At 25.1% G+C, this 26,309-nt stretch overlaps 1 protein-coding gene across 2 annotated transcripts in view; it reads right to left on the reverse strand.

Annotated features, from left to right (window-relative positions):
- The window catches only part of Dgk (diacyl glycerol kinase 1), a 372,554-nt gene that overhangs the window by 48,537 nt on the left and 297,708 nt on the right, over positions 1-26,309 (reverse strand). The window contains exons 10-14 of one of the 2 annotated variants that reach the window (XM_075313077.1): positions 21,196-21,304; positions 19,850-19,981; positions 11,450-11,661; positions 4,547-4,678; positions 399-564 (exon numbers count right to left, since the gene is read on the reverse strand). In XM_075313077.1, coding sequence (XP_075169192.1) covers positions 399-564; positions 4,547-4,678; positions 11,450-11,661; positions 19,850-19,981; positions 21,196-21,304 — 751 coding nt within the window. Of the gene's footprint in view, positions 1-398; positions 616-4,546; positions 4,679-11,449; positions 11,662-19,849; positions 19,982-21,195; positions 21,305-26,309 lie in introns of both variants that reach the window. The other variant, XM_075313076.1, reaches the window with a different exon arrangement.

Genomic DNA, 26,309 nt, shown 5'->3' on the forward strand with positions numbered 1-26,309 from the left:
AATTTAGATATTTTTCCTTTAACAAAGAAATAAGAAGAAAACAAGCAACAAGAACATTTATATGTGATACTTGAAAGTGTCTAAGATGCTGATTGCGACGCCTGGCTATGACAATGTCATCAGAGAGACAGACAGATAGTGGAAATTGTGTTGGGAATTTAAATTTTAGGGATGTCGGATGCCATAAGCTGCAATTGGACCTTAATCGTCCCTACTCTCTCTCTCTCTCTCTCTCTCTCTTTATATTCCTAAGTTAATCTTCAGTAATGCCTTTACATGTGAGTATCGAACATCTTCATGTTAGGTGGCACCCCAATCTTTGTGACATAGCATGAGTGTCAGTTTTAAATCCCTACCTTAACACTAGGGATATTAGGGTAATTTACCGATTTACTTACCTTCTTTGGGTCCACCTTTTGATAAATCATAGACTTGACGTGGATTAAGCATATATTGGAATTTACGCAGTATACGGTCACCTTGTCGTCCTCCACTTTTGGGATTAACAAATACCAGCAGGGGGCAGCTACCCTCGTTGGGTGGTGTCAATTGAAAATGTGTGGCCTGTTGGTGTTGTTGGGATTGTTGTTGAGAATGTAAAGATGTGGAAGATTTCTATTTAGTTGGAGTGGAGTGGGGTCCCAAATTCAAATATCACACAGATAGAGCAGACAGAGCGACAGCAATGGTTACACAAGCAGTAGCACAAACACACACCACACACACATACACCGCATCGCGCCCATATATCGCACATTTGGAATTGCAAGTGATTGGAAAGAGTTGCCATGTGAGTTAATGTGTGTGTGTGTGGGTGTGCGTGTTTGAGGAACCGGAATTTGAAATTGTATTTTACAAATTATAATGGAAGTTAGGTATTACAAATGATCCATATGATGGTGATGGCGGTGAGGAGGATACAGTATATACAAAGCCATCCATATGGATTACACACACACACATACAGATACATACATATGTAACAATTTGAAATAGCACATTTTGAATATAAATTTGAGGTTGAGGATTAAGCCAGATTTTATATTGTGAACCAAGTGAAGAGGATCATTGAGCATATTTTACATGGAGGATGATGGTACAACATTGTATTCAATGGGGTTTTGTGAGTTAGGGGTTTTGTGAGTTAGGGGTTTTGTGTTAACATTTGTTATTATTGTTGGTGTTATTGATTTGTAAGAGTGTTATTAGAGCGGCACACACACACACAAAAATGGGAATTTACATGAAAAGAAAACATTTGAAAGGCATTTGTTATTTTATTAATATCATTTACATGTAAAAGCATTGATTCTTAGCTGGGTCATAAGAGAGAGAATACAAAACTTTGATGGAAATTTCTCCAAAATTAAATTTTTAAAAAAATTTTGTCAAAATTTCATTTGCTATAGGAAATTTGGCAAATTTACTTTGCCATAAAAAAGTTTTAGAAATTTCATTTCTATGCAAAATTTTTGACAAAATTTAATTTCTATTGGAAATTTTTGATTTCAATGAGAAATTTTTAAACACTTTAATTTGAATGTGAAATTTTCGCAACATTTAATTTCTAAAGGAAATTTTGTCAAAATTTTATTTCTATTGGAAATTTTGTCAAAATTTCATTTCTATAGAAAAATTTTGCAAAATTTCATTTCTATAGAAAAATATTGCAAAATTTTATTTCTATAGAAAAATTTCGCAAAATTTTATTTCTATAGAAAATTTTGTCTAAATCTCATTTCTATAGGAAATTTTATCAAAATTTCATTTCTATAGGATTTCATTTCTATAGGAAATTTTGATAAAATTGTATTTCTATAGGAAATTTTGTCAAAATTTCATTTCTATAGGAAATATTGTCAAAATTTCATTTCTATAGGAAATTTTGTCAAAATTTCATTTCTATAGGAAATTTTGTCAAAATTTAATTTCTATAGGAAATTTTTGTCAAAATTTCATTTCTATAGGAAATTTTGTCAAAATTTCATTTCTATAGGAAATTTTGTCAAAATTTCATTTCTATAGGAAATTTTGTAAAAATGTCATTTCTATAGGGAATTTTGTCAAAATTTTATTTCTATAGAAAATTTTGACAACATTTTATTTCTATAGAAAGTTTTATCAAAATTTTATTTCTATTGAAAGTTTTATCAAAATTTTATTTCTATATATTATATTTCTACATTTTTATAGGAATTTTTTTCAAAATTTCATTTCTATAGGAGATTTTGTTAAAATTTCATTTCTATAGGAAATTTTGTCAAAATTTCATTTTTATAGGAATTTTTTTCAAAATTTCAGTTGTATCGATAATTTTTGCAAAATTTTATTTCTATATGAAATTTTGTCAAAACTTTTATTTCTATAGAAAATTTTTGCAAACTTTTATTTCTATAGGGAATTTTGTCAAAATTTCATTTCTATAGAAAATTTTGGCAAATTTTATTTCTATAGAAAATGTTGACAACATTTTATTTCTATAGAAAGTTTTATCAAAATTTCATTTCTATAGGAAATTTTGTCTAAATCTCATTTCTATAGGAAATTATGTCAAAATTTCATTTCTATAGGAAATTTTGTCAAAATTTTATTTCTCTAGGAAATTTTGTCAAAATTTTATTTCTATAGGAAATTTTGTCAAAATTTCATTTCTATAGGAAATTTTGTCAAAATTTCTTTTCTATATGAAATTTTGTCAAAATTTCATTTCTATAGGAAATTTTGTCAAAATTTCATTTCTATAGGAAATTTTGTCAAAATTCCATTTCTATAGGAAATTTTGTCAAAATTCCATTTCTATAGGAAATTTTGTCAAAATTTCATTTCTATAGGATATTTTGTCAAAATTTCATTTCTGTAGGAAATTTTGTGAAAATTTCATTTCTATAGAAAATTTTTGTAAAATTTTATTTCTATAGGAAATTTTGTCAATATTTCAGTTCTATAGGAAATTTTGTCAAAATTTCAGTTCTATAGAACATTTTGCAAAATTTTATGTTTATAGAAAATTTTTGCAAAATTTTATTTCTATAGAAAATGTTTGCAAAATTGTATTTCGATAGAAAATTTTGACAAAATTTTATTTCGGTAGAAAATGTTGACAAAATTTTATTTCTATAGAAAGTGTTGACAAAATTTTATTTCCATTAAAAATTTTGCCAAAATTTTATTTCTATAGAAAATGTTATCAAAATTTTATTTCTATAAAAGATTTTGTCAAAACTGTATTTCAATGGGAAATACTGTCAAATTTTCATTTCTATAGAAACTATTTGCAATATTTTTTTTTTTCTATGGAAAACTTTGTCAACATTTTTTTTCTATAAAAAATTTTGTCAAAATTGTATTTCTATAGAAAATTTTATTTCTACAGAAGATTAAATAATTTGGATGGAAAATTTGAGAACAATTCTATTGTTATGTGGATTTTGACAAAATTTCATTTCAATGGAACTATGTTATTGCCAAAATTTCGATTCTGTGAGATTCTCATTTGCATGAGAAATTTTTGACAAAATTTTATTTCTTAAGAAATATTGACGAATTGCAATTTCCATAGAAACTTTTGACAAATACCTTTACGAAATTATTAATGCATTTTTGTTTTACAGCAAATTTGGTCAGCATTTCTGTGCTATAGGATTTTTTTTCAAAATTTCTTGTAAAAAGTAAAATTTGTAACAATTTTCTAGTAAGAAAATTTAATTTTTACAAGAAATTTTGTAAAAATTGTCTATTGAAATTTTGTCAAAATTTCTTTGCAATAGCAAGTAATAAAATGTTGTCATAATGTCTTTGCCATAAGGAATTTTGTCAGTTTGTGTGTGCCTATAAAGAATTTTAACAAAATTTCTGACGTATAAGAAATTTTGACTTTATTTTATTTTTATGGGAAATTTAGAGAAAATTTAATTTTTAAAAGATTTTTAGTTTTTTTTCAAAATGTTTTCGCAATAGGAAATTTTGTCATAATAACTTTGCAATAGTGGATTTTGTAAAATTTTGTTTGGCTATAAAGAAGTTTAACAAAATTTCAGTAGTATGAGCAATTTTGACGTAATTTTATTTTGTCAGAATTTCTTTACTTTTGGCAAAATTTCTTTGCTATAGGAAATTTTGTCAAAATTTCTTTGCTATAGGAAATTCTGTCAAAATTTCATTGCTATAGGATATTTTGTCAATATTTCTTTGCGTTAGGAAATTTTGGAAAAATTTCTTTGCTATAGGAAATTTTGACAAAATTTCGTTGATACACTTTTTCAATTTTTATTTGCTATAGCAAAATTTGTTTTTGTTGTTTCTTTGCAATACATTTGTCGAATATTTTTTGCTATAGGAAGGTTTTGCAAAAGTCATTGCCTTTAGGAAAATTTTTTAAAATTTCTTAGTTATAGGAAATTATGCAAAAATAATTGTCAGTATTTTTTCTAGTACTCTCTTTGCTTTTTTTCTGCCAGCTAAGAATCCATAGAATGTTAATTTAATATAGCTAAAGTGGAATTAACAAAAGCACCGCAGTTGGGCACAAACGAATGTTTTGTCTTACCTTATTCGTCTGATTAACAGAACGTTGACGATCCAAAACTGCCGGACAAATAGAGGTGGGCGGAACTATTAACTCAGCATATTCACCCATGGTACATTCCTTTTTCACAGAAGATGCGCAGCGGTTGTGAAGCTGAAAACAAAGAACGAATAACAACAAAATCAAGTGAAAATTCTCTACGTCTTAAAAGATGGAAATTTCCATGTAAATTAAAGGAGATTTTTTCTCTAATGGTTTTTCGCTTTTTTGCTTTGATGATTTCTGGAAAAGGAATTTGATTTTCTGTACAGACATTCGTTAATAGGATTATTTTTTGTGTTGGATTGTATTGTATTTACAATATCTTTTGGAGATAAATTACTTTTTCGCAGAAACACATCAAGTCTGTCAATTAATTGAAGATAAAGGTATACCTTTGTTATCATTGGAAAAATTCAAAATTTGTTGCCCACGTGTAAGACACTTAGGTCTAGATGTGTCTCGAGTCTAGTTTTACTGCTGAAAAGTGTAGATATCATGTAACAGAACCTATAATAATTCCATGGATGTGTGTTCTTATAGAAATAAAATTTTGACAAAATTCTCTATAGAAATAAAATATTCACAAAATTTTCTATAGAAATAAAATTTTGACAAAATTTTCTATAGAAATAAAATTTTGACAAAATTTTCTATAGAAATAAAATTTTGATAAAATTTTCTATGGAAATACAATTGTGACAAAATTTTCCATAGAAATAAAATTTTGACAAAATTTTCTATAGAAATAAAATTTTGACAAAATTTTCTATAGAAATAAAATTTTGACAAAATTTTTTATAGAAATAAACTTTTGACAAAATTTGATATAGAATATAATTTTGACAAAATTTGATATAGAAATAAAAATTTGACAAAATTTTCTATAAAAATAAAATTTTGACAAAATTTTCTATAGAGAAATAAAATTTTGACAAAGTTTTCTATAGAAATAAAATTTTGCAAACATTTTGTTTGGCAATAAAATTTTGACAAAATTTTCTATAGAAATAAAATTTTGACAAAATTTGATATAGAAATAAAATCTTGACAAAATTTTCTATAGAAATAAAATTTTGACAAAATTTGATATAGAATAAAATTTTGACAAAATTTGATATAGAAATAAAATTTTGACAAAATTTTATTCCTATAGAAATAAAATTTTTACAAAATTTTCTATAGAAATAAAATTTTCTATAGAGAAATAAAATTTTGCAAAAATTTTGTTTGGCAATAAAATGTTGACAAATTTTTCTATAGAAATAAAATTTTGACAAAATTTTCTATAGAAATAAAATTTTGACAATATTTGCTATGGAAATAAAATTTTGACAAAATTTTCTATAGAAATAAAATTTTGACAAAATTTTCTATAGAGAAATGAAATTTTGACAAGATTTTCTATAGAAATAAAATTTTGACAAAATTTGCTATAGAAATAAAATTTTGACAAAATTTGCTATAGAAATAAAATTTTCTATAGAAATAAAATTTTGACAAAATTTTTTATTGAAATAAAATTTTGACAAAATTTTCTATAGAAATAAAATTTTGACAAAATTTTCTATATAAATAAAATTTTGACAAAATTTTCTATAGAAATAAAATTTTGACAAAATTTTCTATAGAAATAAAATTTTGACAAAATTTTCTATAGAAATAAAATTTTGACAAAATTTTCTATAGAGAAATGAAATTTTACAAATTTTTCTGTCGAAATAAAATTTTTACAAATTTTTCTATAGAAATACATTTGTGCCAAAAATTTTCTATAGAAATAAAATTTTTACAAAATTTTCTTTAGAAATAAGAATTAATAAAATTTTCTATAGAAATAAAATTTTGTAAATTTTTTTTTTAGAAAAAAGAATTAACAAAATTTTCTATAGAAATAAAATTTTGAAGAAAATTTCCGATAGAAATACATTTTTGACAAAATTCCTATAGAAATAAAATTTTGACAACTTTTTCTATAGAAATATATTTTTGCAAAAAATTTTCTATAGAAATAAAATTTTGACAAAATTTGCTATAGAAATAAAATTTTCTATAGAAATAAAATTTTTACAAAATTTTCTATAGAGAAATAAAATTTTGACAAAGTTTACTATAGAAATAAAATTTTGCAAAAATTTTGTTTGGCAACAAAATTTTGACAAATTTTTCTATAGAAATAAAATTTTGACAAAATTTTCTATAGAAATACAATTTTGACAATATTTGCTATAGAAATAAAATTTTGACAAAATTTTCTATAGAAATAAAATTTTGACAAAATTTTCTATAGAGAAATGAAATTTTGACAAAATTTTCTATCGAAATAAAATTTTGAAAAGATTTTCTATAGAAATAAAATTTTGACAAAATTTGCTATAGGAATAAAATTTTGACGAAGTTTACTATAGAAATAAAATTTTGCAAAAATTTTGTTTGGCAACAAAATTTTGACAAATTTTACTATAGAAATAAAATTTTGACAAAATTTTCTATAGAAATACAATTTTGACAATATTTGCTATAGAAATAAAATTTTTACAAAATTTTCTAAATAAATAAAATTTTGACAAAATTTTCTATAGAAACACAATTTTGACAATATTTGCTATAGAAATAAAATTTTGACAAAATTTTCTATAGAGAAATGAAATTTTGACAAAATTTTCTATAGAAATAAAATTTTGACAAAATTTTCTATACAGAAATAAAGTTTTGTAAAAATTTTCAATAGAAATACAATTTTGACAACGCCGTTTCTTTAATATACATTTTTTCAGTTTTATTTTGTATAAGGTTTTCATTACTTTTGTTCATTTCTTTAAAACTGTATGAATATTTAAATCACTACCATGTACAGGTACATACAGGGGGCTACATAATCCATCCCTTACTACCATGCAATCTAGATTTTTTTCCCGATTTTATGCCGTATCCGTATTTCAGTTGTCATTTTCCATTTCCATCGATATTGTTATCAAAGTCTATTGCAATTGTAACAGGATGATGAAAACGACATCCTTCTATTATTTCCCCTAAAATTGTCAATGGGGGAAATAGTCACGTAGTTTTTGTCCTTAGGAAAACAATAAGAGCCATAGAGACAATAAAAACAAAACACACGAAAAAGAAAAAAACTCGACGCGAAAAAGCCAACAAGATTCCAATCTAGTTATCTTGTTTGTAGACTTTATTTCAAATCCAGACGAGTTTCGATTTACGCTTCAATAACCTTATGGTTTAATAATAGGTGAGTTTTGTTTTGTTTCTTAAATTCCAGTTCAGATCCTCACTAACCTAACAATCATCTCCATTTGATTGAAAACCATTCTTTGAAATTTAATATTCAAACGTTTAATCCACTTTATCTTCCATAAAAAAATTTTTCTTTGCCTACTTTTAGGCGGAGCAGTATGACGAAAAGATGGCGTAAAAATTTAAAATGTATAACATTTAGTCGCACTAAAGTATCATCGTTTGAAAAAAGTGCCAAGTTTGCCTTAAAAGTGGGAGAAGAGTATAACTTTGTGTGGATGTTAGCTAGATTGCACAAATTTGTCTGTCTCTTAGAGTTAATATTAGTCGGAAAAACACGTCTAATGTCATTATAGTTATACGATACTCCTTCCCTTCTCTCTCACACAATTGACGGCGTTTTAAGCTTACCATTATTTCGATTATTTGGTATAAAGGATCTCTGCCGTGAGCTGTGATAAAATAAGGATAAAGTATGCGAACTAACACAAGCGAGTCCTTTTACTTCCCAATCGAATGTTTCGTATTATTTTCGATCACAATATGTTCCTGATTATATTCCATATTGACGGTGTTTTTAGTTTTTCTTTAGTCCTTCGTTGTCGTTGTTGTCGCTGCTGTTTCTTTTTGTTTTTTTTTGTTTACTGAACACAACTTGTCTTCTTATCAAATTTGTCTTAAAATGCTTTGCTTTTGTTACTATTCCATGGTTGGATGGTTGGTTGCCTGCTTATTTATGCTCTGATTTAAAGGCACTTGTTACCACTTGAACACGTAGTTGTCTTATTTTGCTTTTATTGGATGCCAAACTAGACATTTATGTCACACCAAGTAACTAGCAACAAAAGGTGGAATTTTTTGGTATAATATTTTTAGTTAAAACGGAATTTCACAATAATAGAAATGGTGTTAAGTGTAACAAAAAAGAAATACAATCGAAATACTTCTATAGAAGTATTCTAAAAAAATATTTTCAATTGCAAAGTTTATTGAATTTGTAAAAATAGTGGAATAGGAAATTTTGCCAAAAATTTTATTTCTATAGAAAATTTTGTTAAAATTTTATTTCTACAGAAAATTATGTCAAAATTTCATTTCTATGGAAAATTTTGTCAAAATTTTATTTCTATAGAAAATTTTGTTAAAATTTTATTTCTATAGAAAATGTTGTCAAAATTTTATTTCTATAGAATATGTTGTCAAAATTTTATTTCTATAGAAAATGTTGTCAACATTTTATTTCTCTAGAAAATTTTGTCAAAATTTTATTTCTATAGAAAATTTTGTCAAAATTTTATTTCTATAGAAAAATTTTATTTCTATAGAAAATTTTGTCAAAATTTTATGTCTATAGAAAATTTTGTCAACATGTTATTTCTATAGAAAATTTTGTCAAAATGTTATTTCTATAGAAAATTTTGTCAATATTTTATTTCTATAGAAAATTTTGTCAAAATTTTATTTCTATAGAAAATTTTGTCAAAATTTTATTTCTATAAAAAATTTTGTCAAAATTTTATTTCTATAGAAAATTTTGTCAAAATTTTATTTCTATAGACAATTTTGTCAAAATTTTAAAATTATTTTAAAATATTTAAAGTTGCCCAAAATATCTGCAATGTGCTCGTAAACCTTGCCAATGCCATACATAATTCGAAAAATATATTTTTTGTTGATTTATGTTTTACCTTAAATTCAAACTCAATAACGAGCAGTGATTTTCGGGTTTTGTTCACTACGTGTTAGTTTTGCGATTTTTATAGGGTTGTTGTTTTTTTCTGCTACTTGCTGTGGAAAATTACAGTCGTTATGTACTTGAACTGACCATTACTGCATCATAGCCAATAACGTTGTGCATACATTCAATTACGTCATTTGCGAAAGGACATTGATGGAAATCGAATGATGTTAACAAAATAAGTACATCGAGAAAATATTTATAAAAAAAAAATTTACCAAATTTTTTAATTATAAACGAAATATATAAATTGAAAAAAAAAAAAATAATAATAATAATTGCAGTTTTATTAAAAACTATGTAATTAAATTTAAGAACAAAACAATTTCACAATGTTAATGAAAAATTAGTTTTCAATAAATAGGTTTAATTAAAAGAATGTTTATGATGTTAGCTTTAAATCTAGAAAATGTTGTCAAAATTTTATTTCTATAGGAAATATTTGCAAAATTTTATTTTTATAGAAAATTTTATCAATTAAATTTGTATATTATATTTTTGCTATAAAATTTTATCAACTTCTATGGAACTTGCAAAATTTTATTTCTATATAATTTTTTTGCTAAATTTAATTTCTATAGAAATTTATTGTCAACATTTTATTTCTATAGAAAATGTTGTCAAAATTTTATTTCTATATAAATTTTTTGCTAAATTTAATTTCTATAGAAAATTTTGTCAAAATTTTATTTCTTTAGAAAATTTTGTCAAAATTTTATTTCTATAGAAAATTTTGTCAAAATTTTATTTCTATAGACAATTTTTGCAAAATTTTATTTCTATAGAAAATTTTTGCTAAATTTAATTTCTATAGACTTTTTTTGTCAACATTTTATTTCTATAGAAAATTTTGGTAATTCTTTTTTCCAAAGAAAATTTTTACAAAATTTTATTTCTATAGAAAATTTTTGGCAAATATGTATTTCGATAGAAAATTTTGTCAAAATTTTATTTCTATACAAAATTTTGTCAAAATTTTATTTCTGTATAGAAAATTTTGTCAAAATTTTATTTCTGTATAGAAAATTTTGTCAAAATTTTATTTCTATAGACAATTTCTATAGAAATTTTTTGTCAACATTTTATTTCTATAGAAAATTTTGTAAAAATTTTATTTCTATAGAAAATTTTTGCAAAATTTTATTTCTATAGAAAATTTTTGCAAAATTGTATTTCTATAGAAAATTTTTGCATGATTTTATTTCTATAGAAAATTTTTGCAAAATTTTATTTCTATAGAAAATTTTTGTAAAATTTTATTTCTATAGAAAATTTTTGCAAAATTTTATTTCTATTGAAAATTTTTGCAAAATTTTTGGAAATTTTGTCAAAATTTGATTTCAATAGAAAATGTTTGCAAAATTTTATTTCTAAAGAAAATTTTACAAAATTTTATTTCTATAGAAAATTTTTACAAAATTTTATTTCTATAGAAAATGATGTTAGCTTAAAAAAAAATTATCATTAAATTCAGGAACTCATTTGTAAAATGTGCATCTTATCGTTAAGGTACTTTGTCTTTGAGAAGTAAGGAATATTTTCCTTTTTGCAATGAAAAACTTTTTTTTTTGCATTTTAATGAAATAATATTACCGATGTGGAAATGGGCCTTTATTGTTGAAGATTTAAGATTTTCACAATTTTTATAATTTCTGTATTTTTTCCACTGCATTTATAGAGTCTAAATGAGACCTGTATCCTTGCTCGATTGATTTATTATTTTTGTAATTGAAGTAATTTTTTTTTCGGTGCCCTTGTCGAAACAAAACTCCGATTGATTTGCTGTTTCTTCAGTCAGGTACTTTGCTACATAGTCAAGTTACAGCAAAAAGTCCTGTGTAAATTGCAACCTCCCAAAAAAAGCATAAGAGAAGAAAATTAATTGTACGACTTACCATCATATGACACCATCGACACGTGAGACCGGTAATGCCGTGATATGCTTTAATGCGTTTACGACATTTCGAGCAATGCCCATAGCAATTGCCTTCAACCCAATGATGCAGGAGATCACCACCACCCTTGACCTTTTTCGATTTGACATACGTTGTGATGCATGAGGCTGGAGCATGTTGGACGCAACGTTCATGGACAGTGTACTTGCATACTGCAAAGGAGAGAGAAAATTCAGTAAAAAATCACAACTTTGCTACTTGAGTAAATAGACAAAGATTGCTGCTACAAGCAAACAGATGGAGTGAAAACAAAACAATAACGAAGAGAGACGACCATCAAGGATTAAAACGAATTTCATTGATGAATAACAACTGCTGAAGTAAACTTGAAGGACTAACCAAATGTTTACTTGGTAAATCCAATATAGTTTGTTTGGATGATGATGATGTTGCGAGTGTGATGACGTACCCTACCTACTGCGTTTAATTTCACAGTCATATTTTGAATGTCATATACTTCTAAAAGAAATTTTCAAATTTCAAAAATTCATTGCTATAAGAAATTCTGTCAAAATTTCTATGCTATAGGAAATTTTGTCAAAAGTTCGTTGGTATAGGAAATTTGGTCAAAATTTCTTTGATATAGGGAATTTTGTCAAAAATTTTTTTTGTTTAGGAGATTTTGTAAAAAATTTGTGTCTAAAGAAATTTTTTCCAAATATCTTTGCTATAGGAAATTTTGTCAAAATTTCTTTGGTATAGGAAATTTTGTATCCTTTGGCACAGAAATTTTAATAGAATTTCCTATAGCAAAGACATTTTGAAAAAATTTCCTATAGCAAAGATATTTTGAGAAAACTTCGTTACTCGTAGTATGGGAAATTTTTCAATTCTTTATTATAGGAAATGTTCGCAAAATTTCTTTACTATAGGAAATTTTATTAAAATGTCGTTGATATAGGACATTTTATTGAAATGTCGTTGCTATAGGACATTTTATTAAAATTTTCTTTGCTATAAGAAATTTGGTCAAAATTTCGTTGCTATATGCAAATTTGTCAAAATTTCTTTGCTATAGGAAATTTTGTAAAAAATGTGTGTCTAAAGATATTTTGTCAAAATTTCGTTGCTATATGCAATTTTGTCAAAATTTCTTTGGTATAGGAAATTTTGTATCCTTTGGCAAAGAAATTTTGACAGAATTTTCTATAAAAAAGAAATTTTGACAAAATTTTCTATAGGAATGACATTTTGATAAAATTTCCTATAGCAGAAAAATTTTGTCAAAATTTCATATAACAGAGATATTTTAATAAAATTTCCTATAGGAAAGAAATTTGGACAAAATTTCATATATCAACGAAAGCTTAACAAAATATCCTATAGCAAAGAAATTCTGATAAAATTTCCTATAGCAAGGAAATTTTGACAGAATTTCTTATAACAAAGAAAATTTTACAAAATGTTCCATAGGAATGAAATTTTGACAAAATTTCATATAGCAGAAAAACTTTGACAAAATTTCCTATAGCAGAAAATTTTTTACAAAATTTCTTAAAGCAAAAAAATTTTGTCAAAATTTCCTATATAACAGAGACATTTTAATAAAATTTCCTATAGGAAAGAAATTTGGATAAAATTTCATTTATGAACGTAAGTTTAACAAAATTTCCTACACCAAAGGAATTGTGACAAAATTTCCTGTAGCAAAGAAATTTTGATAGAATTTCCTATAGCAAAGAAATTTTGACAAAATTTCCTATAGCAAAGAAATTTTGACTAAATTTCCTATAGCAAAGAAATTTTACAAAATTTCCTTTACAAACTTTATTTGCTATGGGAAATTCCATCTAATTTTTTCTCCTATATGAAGTTTTGTCAAAATTTCTTTATGACATCTTATAAGAATTTTTGTTATAGGATGTTAATGGAAAATTTCTTTGCTATAGTAAATTTTGTATATTTTATGTTATACAGGATTTATTTTTTTTAACTGTTCCTATTGTATATTTTAGGAAATTGTAAAAATTAATTTTTCCTACAGGATTTATTTCCTTTTGTTATTGAAAATATTGTGATATTATGTTTGATTTTTTTTTGTCAAAATAACATATATATAGGAAATGTTGTTAAACATTCTTTCCTGGTTTGTTTTTAAATTTTCACAGTACTGTTTTAATTTCAGCTTAAAACCATCCCAGCAAAAAAAGCGTCGCCAGAAAAGTAATGAAAATGTTCTTTTTGGATCCGAAAGTTGTGCAAAATTGACGCAGAAGCGATGAACTTAACATGGGCTTGTCATAGAACGGAAGTCCTCCATTTCAACAGCCGTTGCACTGAATTTGCATCACTTCTTTAGGTGTGATCCGAATTCAATGTTTTGGATGTAAATTAAAAATTTTTGTGACATTTTGTCAAATAAATAATTTTTATAATTTTTTTTATAATTTTTAATGGATTCTAATGCTTATCGGAAACGTTTGACCTCAAATATTTTCAAAAATTCATAACTCTTTCAGATTGGATTTAGCATTTTTTTTTCGACAAAATTTAAATGATTTGGTCCATTTGATGAATTCTTACTCTGTTTTTAACATATTTGAAGCAAAAAAAGTTAAAATTACTCATTGAAAGTATGAAAAAACCAAGTTATAAAAAATTTAATAAAAAGAACTTCCTGGGTAGTTAAGTGCTCTTAAAGTTGTGCCTTTGGAAGAACTTTCAAATTTTTTTGCTGGGATCTGTTAGAATTTCCTTGATATAGGTTTTAAATTTTGAAAAAATTGATTTTTGCTATATGAATTTTATTTATTTTTTTTTTTCAAGTTTTAGTTGCAATAGAAAATTTTGTTAAAATTTCGTTGCGGGGGAAATTTTATCAACATTTTTTTCTGTGCGGAATATTGTTAAAATTTCGTTGCTAGAGGGAATTTGATCAAAGTTTCGTTCATCTAGGATATTTGTCAGAAAATCTCTGTTTTAGGAAATTGTGACAAAATGTCCTATAGCAGAGACATTTTTGACAAAATTTCCTATAGCAATGAAATTTTGACAAAATTTTCTATAGCAAAGAAATTTTGACAGAATTTATTATTGCAATGAAGTTTTGACAAAATTTCCTAAAGAAGAGAAATTTTGACAGAATATTTTATAGCAATGAAATTTTGAGAAAATTTACTATGGAAACGAAATTTTGACAAAATTTCCTCTATCAACGAAGTTTTGACAAAATTTTCTATAACAATGGAATTGTGATAAAATTTCCTATACCAAGGAAATTTTGACAGAATTTCCTATAGCAATGAAAGTGTAACCAAATGTTCTATAACAAATTAGTTGTGACAAAATTTCCTACAACAAAGAAATTTTAACAAAATGTCCTATAGCAAGAAATTTTGACAGAATTTCCTATAACAATGAAAGTGTGACCAAATGTCCTGTCAAATGTGACAAAATTTTCTATAGGAAAGAAATTTTGCCAAAATCTTCTATAGCAAAGAAATTTTGACAGAATTTATTATTGCAATGAAGTTTTGACAAAATTTCCCAAAGAAGAGAAATTTTGACAGAATATCTTATAGCAATGAAATTTTGAGAAAATTTACTATGGAAACGAAATTTTGACAAAATTTCCTCTAGCAACGAAGTTTTGACAAAATTTTCTATAACAATGGAATTGTGACAAAATTTCCTATACCAAGGAAATTTTGACAGAATTTCCTATACCAATGAAAGTGTAACCAAATGTTCTATAACAAAGTAGTTGTGACAAAATATCCTACAACAAAGAAATTTTAACAAAATTTCCTATAGCAAGGAAATTTTGACAGAATTTCCTATTGCAATGAAAGTGTGACAAAATGTCCTGTCAAATGAGACAAAATTTTCTATAAGAAAGAATTTTTGCAAAAATTTTCTATAGCAAAGAAATTTTGACAGAATTTATTATTGCAATGAAGTTTTGACAAAATTTCCCAAAGAAGAGAAATTTTGACAGAATATCTTATAGCAATGAAATTTTGACAAAATTTACTATGGGAACGAAATTTTGACAAAATTTCCCCTAGCAAAGAAATTTTGACAAAATTTTCTATAACAAAGGAATTGTGACAAAATTTCCTATAGCAAGGAAATTTTGACAGAATTTCCTATAGCAATGAAAGTGTAACCAAATGTTCTATAACAAAGTAGTTGTGACAAAATTTCCTACAACAAAGAAATTTTAACAAAATTTCCTATAGCAAGGAAATTTTGACAGAATTTCCTATAGCAATGAAAGTGTGACAAAATGTCCTGTCAAATGAGACAAAATTTTCTATAAGAAAGAATTTTTGCAAAAATTTTCTATAGCAAAGAAATTTTGACAGAATTTATTATTGCAATGAAGTTTTGACAAAATTTCCCAAAGAAGAGAAATTTTGACAGAATATCTTATAGCAATGAAATTTTGAGAAAATTTACTATGGAAACGAAATTTTGACAAAATTTCCTCTAGCAACGAAGTTTTGACAAAATTTTCTATAACAATGGAATTGTGACAAAATTTCCTATACCAAGGAAATTTTGACAGAATTTCCTATACCAATGAAAGTGTAACCAAATGTTCTATAACAAAGTAGTTGTGACAAAATATCCTACAACAAAGAAATTTTAACAAAATTTCCTATAGCAAGGAAATTTTGACAGAATTTCCTATTGCAATGAAAGTGTGACAAAATGTCCTGTCAAATGAGACAAAATTTTCTATAAGAAAGAATTTTTGCAAAAATTTTCTATAGCAAAGAAATTTTGACAGAATTTATTATTGCAATGAAGTTTTGACAAAATTTCCCAAAGAAGAGAAATTTTGACAGAATATCTTATAGCAATGAAATTTTGACAAAATTTACTATGGGAACGAAATTTTGACAAAATTTCCCCTAGCAAAGAAATTTTGACAAAATTTTCTATAACAAAGGAATTGTGACAAAATTTCCTATAGCAAGGAAATTTTGACAGAATTTCCTATAGCAATGAAAGTGTAACCAAATGTTCTATAACAAAGTAGTTGTGACAAAATTTCCTACAACAAAGAAATTTTAACAAAATTTCCTATAGCAAGGAAATTTTGACAGAATTTCCTATAGCAATGAAAGTGTGACAAAATGTCCTGTCAAATGAGACAAAATTTTCTATAAGAAAGAATTTTTGCAAAAATTTTCTATAGCAAAGAAATTTTGACAGAATTTATTATTGCAATGAAGTTTTGACAAAATTTCCCAAAGAAGAGAAATTTTGACAGAATATCTTATAGCAATGAAATTTTGACAAAATTTACTATGGGAACGAAATTTTGACAAAATTTCCCCTAGCAAAGAAATTTTGACAAAATTTTCTATAACAAAGGAATTGTGACAAAATTTCCTATAGCAAGGAAATTTTGACAGAATTTCCTATAGCAATGAAAGTGTAACCAAATGTTCTATAACAAATTAGTTGTGAAAAAAATTTACTACATCAAAGAAATTTTGCTAAAATTTTCTATAGCAAAGAAATTTTTACAGAATTTCTTATTGAAATGAAGTTTTGACAAAATTTCCCAAAGAAGAGAATTTTGTCAAAATTTCATTGGTATAAAATATTCTGTCAAAATTTCCTATACCAAAGAAATTTTGACTCAGTTTCATATAGCAAAGAAATTTTGACAAAATTTCCTATAGAAGAGAAATTTTGACAAAATTTCCTATCGAAGAGAAATTTTGACAAAATTTCTTATAGCAATGAAAGTGTGACCAAATGTCATATAACAATTTAATTGTGACAAAAATTTTATTTCTGGCTGAGTAAAGTTCTTTATAAGACAACTTCAATTCAAAACTTTATTTCCATAGAAAATTTTGTCAAAATTGTATTTCTATAGATTTTTTTTTCTAAATTTTATTTCTATAGACAATTTTGTCAAAATTTTATTTCTGAAGAAAATTTTGTCAAAATTTTATTTCTATAGCAAATTTTGTCAAAATTTTATTTCTATAGAAAATTTTGTCAAAATTTTATTTCTATAGAAAATTTTGTCAAAATTTTATTTCTGGCTGAATAAAGTTTTCTATAAGAAAACTTCAATTCAAAACTTTATTTCCATAGAAAATTTTGTCAAAATTGTATTTCTATAGAATTTTTTTTCCAAATTTTTATTTCTATAGACAATTTCGTCAAAATTTTATTTCTATAGAATTTTTTTTTTCACAATTTTATTTCTATAGATAATTCCGTCAAAATTTTATTTCTGAAAAAAATTTTGTCAAAATTTTGTTTCCATAGAAAATTTTGTCAAAATTTTATTTCTATAGATTTTTTTTCAAAATTTATTTCTATAGACAATTTCGTCAAAATTTTATTTCTGAAGAAAATTTTGTCAAAATTTTGTTTCCATAGAAAATATTGTCAAGATTTTATTTCTATGGAAAATTTTGTCAAAATTGTATTTCTATAGATTTTTTTTCAAAATTTTATTTCTATAGACAATTTCGTCAAAATTTTATTTCTGAAGAAAATTTTGTTAAAATTTTGTTTCTATAGACAATTTTGTCAAAATTTTATTTCTATGGAAAATTTTGTCAAAATTGTATTTCTATAGAATTTTTTGTTTCAAAATTTTATTTCTATAGACAATTTCGTCAAAATTTTATTTCTGAAGAAAATATTGTCAAAATTTTATTTCTATAGAAAATTTTGTCAAAATTTTATTTCTATAGAAAATTTTGTCAAAATTTTATTTCTATAGAAAATTTTGTCAAAATTTTATTTCTATAGAAAATTTTGTCAAAATTTTATTTCTATAGAAAATTTTGACAAAATTTTATTTCTTTAGAAAATTTTGTCAAAATTTTATTTCTATAGAAAATTTTTTCAAAATTTTATTTCTATAGAAAATTTTGTCAAAATTTTATTTCTATAGAAAATTTTTTCAAAATTTATTTCTGGCTGAATAAAGTTTTCTATAAGAAAACTTCTAATCAAAATTTTATTTCTATAGAAAATTTTGTCAACATTTTATTTCTATAGAAAATTTTGACAAAATTTTATTTCTTTAGAAAATTTTGTCAAAATTTTATTTCTATAGAAATTTTTTTCAAAATTTTATTTCTATAGAAAATTTTGTCAAAATTTTATTTCTATAGAAAATTTTGTCAAAATTTTATTTCTATAGACAATTTCGTCAAAATTTTATTTCTGAAGAAAATATTGTCAAAATTTTATTTCTTTAGAAAATTTTGTCAAAATTTTATTTCTATAGCAAATTTTGTCAAAATTTTATTTTTATAGAAAATTTTGTCAAAATTTTATTTCTATAGAAAATTTTGTCAAAATTTTATTTCTGGCTGAATAAAGTTTTCTATAAGAAAACTTCTAATCAAAATTTTATTTCTATAGAAAATTTTGTCAAAATTTTGACGAAATGTTGACAAAATTTCCTATAGCAAAGAAATTTTGGCAAAATTCCCTATAGCACAGAAATTTTGTTCAATAACTCTTTGCTATAGGAAATTTTGTGAAGATTTCGTTGTTCTATGTAATTTTGTCAAAATTTCGTTGCTGTAGGAAATTTACTCAACATTTTTTGCTGTAGGAAATTTTTGTAAATATTTTTTTGCAGTAGGAAAATTTTAAAAATTTCTTTGATATAGGAGAGTTTGTCAAAATTTCTTTGCAATAAATAGGAAATTTTGTGGAAATTTCTATGGTATAAGAATTTTTTTCAAAATTTCTATGCTATAATTTTTTCAAAATGTCGTTGCTATTGGAAAGCTTGTTAAAATGTCTATGCTATAGGGAATTTGGTTAAAATTTCAATGCTATAGGGAATTTGGTTAAAAATTCTATGCTATAGGAAATTTGGTTGAAATTTCAATTAGCTTATAATTATAATTTGCTAAAATTTCTATGCTAACGGAATTTTTTTTGGTTTCGTTGGTATTGAAATGTTGTCAAAATTTCGTTGCTATAGAACATTTTGTCAAAATTTCTTTGCTATAGAAAATTTTCTATAGGAGATATTGTCGAAGTTTTCTACAGCAAACTTTATAAAATTTCTTTAAAAACGAAATTTTGTAAAAATTTCTCTAATAAGGAAATTTTGTCAAAATTTCGATTCTCTATGACATTTTGTCATAAACACTTTGTCAAAATGTGTTTGTAATAGGAAATTTTTGACAAAATTTTGACAAATATTTCGTCAGAAAATCTCTGCTATAGAAAATTTTGTAAAATTTTTTTTAATAGTTTTAATTTTGTAAAAAATTTGTTACTATGGGAAATTTTGTAGAAATTTCTTTGCCAAAGGAATGTTTGTCAAAATGTTTTCATTTCTTGCAACTAAATTATTTGTTTGAAGAAAAAAATGTTTTCCATTATACTTACATACACAGCATAGACCCTTTTTGCCCAGTCCAACCAGCATATTAAGGCAAAGATTACAATATGCAGGTTTCTTAAAATGTTTCAAACGCCAGACATGAATGCCATCTTCTTTAAGAGCTGTGCTATCCACACCTGTAGGAGGGCAAAAAAAAAGGAAAAAAAAAATAAAACTCAATTAAAACATTTTTTCACAAAATAGAGAACAAAATAAATGACATAAAAAACAGTAAAACATAGACAAATTTCGCTATGATGCATAACAATATCTAGAAAATGTCTCAACTCTTGGAAAATGAGTTTTTCTCCGGAAAAAGAAAAACAAAATGCATGTCACTTGCACGTGCCCTTTGCAAGAGAGCTATTATTAAACATTTAATTTTTCCCCATCTAAGTTAGCTAGCAAATAAAGATATTGGCCTTGGGGAGTGAGTACGAGGTACCATCAGTGAAAATAAAAGCAGAAGAAACACCAGATTATTTTCCAAGGATTCTGGTGTTTATTGGTTTATATCCTTGTCTGATAGTTCGTTGTTGATAGTGATATAGCACTTGCGATGACAAACTAGCATCATAGCTTCCTGTGAACTTCCTGTATAGTTTAAACATTGTCTACTGCATTTAAGTTTAGTTTTTGCTTCCTTTGGAGTTATATTGTTAACTTTGACCAAAATGCAATGAATATTATTAGGGTGGAACGGCTATTGGTGGCATTCACAATTTTGAGTTTTTTTTTTTTTAATTATTTTTTATAACAACCTTGCCGTTGCGACATTCAAAAAAGTGGCATTCGCAGTAAAAGGTACCCGAAAGAGGCGCACTCTTTTATAAAAAAATACGAATGTATTAATATGGATTTTCTCTGTATGTTTGTGAAATCGCCTTTTTCCAAAATTTTATCTATATGAACTTAACAATCGATATACTCGTATCTACTATCATAAAAAATTGCTGCTTGATATTGAAATTGAAATTTTCGTTGCATATTTTCGGAACATTTATCCCTTTGAAAATCCTAGAAGGGTACACAAATTAAAAAAAAAAAATATTAAAAAAATTTTTTTTTTTTGGATTAATTAATTGATTGAAGCAATACCAATTAAAAATGAGTTGGATTCATTAACTTTGTGATTGAAATCAAACAATATTTTTTTCCTGTGTAGTATGAAATATTAAAAAAATTAAAAAAATGTTTATTATTTTTTTTTTTTTTTTGGTAACTTTTGTCAATCTCTTTTCATTTTATAGCCAATAATTGCCATTTTACCTTTACAAAAATTTTATAGTAACAATGAAAATGAGTTTATATGTATATGGTAGTTATCGTTTCTCTTTCGTGTGCTACTTACCCAATAGTACCAGTAAAGGTATCGTTGTCATGCCACCACGTTGCCATTCTTCCAAGGAAACTGTGCCATCAGCATCATAGTCAATTTCTATCATCATATCTTGCAAAATCTGTGAGTTGTGAAAAAGACATAAGGTAAAATAGGTTATAGTCATATGAATATTTATATTAAGGCATTCATGTATGCATTGAAGAGAATATGTGTCTGTGTCAGGGATGGAAAATGCAGTCCTATAGTACTTTTTTTCAATACTTTTTCACCCTGGTCAGTACCATAGTACCCCCGCGAATGATTTAGTACCTTTTGTAAAGACATTTCTGAGCCGATTTCAGATTTATTGCACAATAGTTTTGACAAAATATTTTAATATTTTGAGAAAGTCTTTAACAAACTTATTTGCTAATAGTAATTTAAAAATTTGACAAAACAGACAAGTTCATTCGGGGAGAAAATTTCAATTTTGTAAAAGAACACTTTCTAGATGAGAAGTTATCGATCGCTTACTAAAATAATGCGAACAAAAAAATATTATTTTGCAAAAATTTATTTCTTCAGAAAGATTTGTCAAACTTTTATTTCTACAGAAAATTTTGTCAAAATGTTATTTTATTTTTTGTCAACATTTTATTTCTATAGAAAATTTTGTAAAAATTTGATTTCTATAGAAAATTTTGATAGAAAATTTTCTAAAGCAATTTTATTTTTATAGAAAATTTTGTCAAAATGTTATTTCTATAGAACATTTTGTCAAACTTTTATTTCTATAGAAAATTTTGTCAAAATTTTATATCTATAGAAAATTTTGTCAACATTTTATATCTATAGGAAATTTTGTCAAAATTTTATTTCTATAGAAAATTTTATAACAATTTTATTTTTATAGAAAATTTTATAAAAATTTTATTTTTATAGAAAATTTTATAAAAATTTTATTTTTATAGAAAATTTTGTCCAAATTTTACATGTATAGAAAATTTTGTCAAAATGTTATATCTATAGAAAACTTTGTCAAAATGTTATATCTATAGAAAATTTTGTCAAAATTTTATCTCTATAGAAAATGTTGTCAAAATTTTATTTTTGTAGAAAATTTTGTCAAAATTTTACATACATAGAAAATTTTGTCAAAATGTTATATCTATGGACAATTTTGTCAAAATTTTATTTCAATAGAAAATTTTGTCAAAATTTTATATATATAGAAAATTTTGTCAAAATTTTATTTCAATAGAAAATTTTGTCAAACTTTTATATCTATAGAAAATTTTGTCAAAATTTTATATATATAGAAAATTTTATAAAAATTTTATTTTTATAGAAAATTTTGTCAAAATTTTACATGTATAGAAAATTTTGTCAAAATGTTATATCTATAGAAAATTTTGTCAAAATTTTATATCTATAGAAAATTTTGTCAACATTTCATTTCTATAGAAAATTTTGTCAAAATTTTATTTTTATCGAAAATTTCGTCAAAATATTATTTCTATAGAAAATTTTATCAAAATTTTATTTCTATACAAAATTTTGTCAAAATTTTATTTCTATAGAACATTTTGCTCAAATTTCCCAACAAAAACTAGGTAACCACATCTCATTACAATTGAAATTACCAGGAGTAAAGCTGTCATTACGCGTTGTATTACATTGCGGCGAGTTATAATGACTAACTTGTAATGACAAAAATAAATACTTCTCGGTAATTTTCGAATTGTTATTCTCAAATTTTTAGGCAGTTGTAGTTAACGAATTAATAAAATAGAATAAATGATGGTACCATTAGGTATAATTATTCACATAATCGAGCACTTAAATAAAAAATCAAAAAGAATATGTAATGTAACGGTAATTCTGAAAATTTTTCCGTTAAGAAAATTTTATCACAAATATTTCATAATAATTGTGTTTAATGACATTATAATATTATGTTTTAAATAAATGCTTTCTTTTGATCCATTGTAATCGGCGATAGAAACCAATATTTTCGAGATTTGGTTGTCTGAGACAATAAGTGGCTATTTTGCAAGCTTTGGTGTATCTACGAATAAGTCATTACATATTAGGTGATTATATGCTTTAAATGCACTACTTATTTTATGGCCGAAAGTATGTCTGGGGAGAAGTACTTTCCTTCTAGGACATGCGTATGTAAATGTAATCCGAAGCGATGCCAATTAATAAGTGGTTATAAATTTTTAAATAGGCTTACCTACAGGATTATCGGGTAATGAGAGTTTTTGCTGGGTTATTTCTATAGAAAATTGTTCCTAAAATTTTATTTCTATAGAACATTTTGCTGAAATTTTATTTCTATAGAAAATTTTTCCTAAAACTTTATTTCTATAGAAAATTTTATCAACATTTTATTTTTATAGAAAATTTTATCAAAATTTAATTTTTACAGACAATTTTGTCAAAATTGTATTTTTATAGAAAACTTTGTCAACAGTTTATTTCTATAGAAAACTTTTATTTCAAATTTGTATTTCTATAGAAAATTATGTCAAAATTTTATTTCTATAGAAAATTGTGTCAACATTTTATTTCTATAGAAAATTTTGTCAAAATGTTATTTTTTTTAGAAAATTTTGTCTAAATTTTATTTCTAATTCTCTTCAGAAAATTTATGACGCACAACTGAGGCAACCGTGGTTACAATACTACGGTAGTCTTCGTAAGCGGATATAAAACTAAAAAAAATATTTAAAATTGAGGAGTTGCCAAAGAAAATTTTATTTTCTTTAAAATTCAGTCTAAAAGAGCTCTTGACAATAATCTTCCAATGGAATTTTTGTTGAAATTTAGTGAAAAGTACTTTTTCGTTCAAAAAAAAAAAAAAATACTTCTTTTGTACTTTCTTGAAAATTGTATTTTCCATCCCTGGTCTGTGTACATGTGCGAGACCAAGAGCGAGAGAGAGTAGGAAAGCAAAGCAATCAGAGAGGAAATATCTGTGTGCATCAGGGATGGAAAATACAATTTTTAAGAAAGTACAAAAAAGGTATTTTTTGAGCGGAAAGGTACTTTTTACAAAAATTTCACTGGAAAATTATTGTCAAGAGACTAAATTTTAAAGAAAATAAAATTTTGACAAAATTTTCTATATAAATAAAATTTTGACAAAATTTTCTATATAAATAAAATTTTGCAAAAATTTTCTATAGAAATAAAATTTTTACAAAATTTTCAATTGAAATAAAATTTTGACAACATTTTCTACCGAAATAAAAAATCGATATAGAATCGCCTTCTTTTTTCGACTAAAACATTCTTGAAGATCAATAAAATCCTGTTTTTGACTATGTCTTTTACAAAATCGAGATTTTCTTCCCACATGAACATGTCTGCCATATTTGTAAAAGACTATTAGCAAATAAAGTTGATAAAGACTTTCTCAAAATATTAAAATATTTTGTCAAATATATTGTACCATAAATATGATATCGACTCAAAAATGTCTACACAAAAGGTACTAAATCATTCGCGGGGGTACTACGGTACTGACCGGGGTGAAAAAGTATTGAAAACAGTACTATAGTACTGCATTTTCCATCCCTGGTGTGCATGTTTATGACCATAGTTGAGAATTCGTTGAAGAGGAAATAAGAACATTGCATAGATTGTCACTTTTATATTTTCATTTTATAGCTATAAGTGTGTGTGTGTATGTTTGATTCGAGAGAATTGGCATAAGTGTTTGGCACACATGACTCTCTATGCTTGATGCTCTTGTATACGAGAATGGTACTTAGTTCTAAGCTATCATCAACCGTTATAAGGAAACATTTGTCTATAGTAAATCATATATCTAATGATATGACAAACGAAATACAATTGCAAAATTTTGCATATGTAAATATGATTGCAATCATATCATAAGGAATATCTATGTTTAAGTATTTGCAAAATTTACAACATTAACTAAATTTGCAGAAAATACAGAATTAACATGTAGTCATGGGAAAGAATGTTATTGGAATCAATATATGTCGCTGGAGTCTATCTAGAGTGACTATTATTAGGCGACAGTGTTTAGTGTATTAGTATTAGGCGATAGTGTTTCCTTTTGGGAATATTAACCGAATATGTGCATATAGTGACCCCGTTTTACGATGGTGAAATCGAAATAAGTTTCTTTCATTTCCAAACAGTTCTTTAATATTCAAAAAATTCCACTATACTAATAGCGTGCTTCCGAAAACTATACCCAAAGAGACTCTCTTAACCATTGTAAAAAATGTTTGTATTACAAAATATTTCGTATTTTAGTATGATTTATGGCTGATGTCAGAGACCATTTTATGAATTCTTAAACTGTTTTTAACCAATTTGAAACAAAAGAAGTTAAAATTACCCATTAAAAATATGAAAAAAGCATGTTATAAAAATTGAATGAAAAGAACTTCCTGTGTAGTTAAAATAAAGAACATCTTCTCGAAGTGCTTTTAAAGTTGTGCTTTTGGAGGAACTTCCAAATTTTTTTGCGGGGACCTAAAATAACCTAACTTAATTAAATTTTTGGCGATGAATGTCAGTCCGAAGAACCAGTGTTTTATCGATAGTATGGTGAATTCAACCGAGGTCATAGTTCACTCCAAAGAAGAATTTCCTGAAGTCCGTCCAAAATCAGCTGTTGTTACGCAAACCATTGATGTTGTGCGGCAACTGATATTACACAATCGTCCTGTGACCTATCGTGAGATTGAGACAGCCTTAGGCATTAGTGGGACCAGTATACATTCAATATTGAATATGAACATTTGACCGCCGAAAAATTTATTCGCGTTGCAACCACGGTTGCCATAGCTGGTAGAATTCTACCAAAAATGGTAGATTTTTTACTGTTTGCTCGATTGGTAGAATTCTTGATGTTTTGGTAGAATTTACAAAGTCTTCCTCTCCAAGTAAAGGGTGATTTGTTAAGAGCTTGATAACTTTTTTTTAAAAAAAAACGCATAAAATTTGCAAAATCTCATCGGTTCTTTATTTGAAACGTTAGATTGGTCCATGACATTTACTTTTTGACGATAATTTCATTTAAATGTTGACCGCGGCTGCGTCTTAGGTGGTCCATTCGGAAAGTCCAATTTTGGGCAACTTTTTCGAGCATTTCG

Source organism: Haematobia irritans, chromosome 5, assembly GCF_050003625.1.
Source record: "Haematobia irritans isolate KBUSLIRL chromosome 5, ASM5000362v1, whole genome shotgun sequence".
Classification (NCBI taxonomy): domain Eukaryota; kingdom Metazoa; phylum Arthropoda; class Insecta; order Diptera; family Muscidae; genus Haematobia; species Haematobia irritans.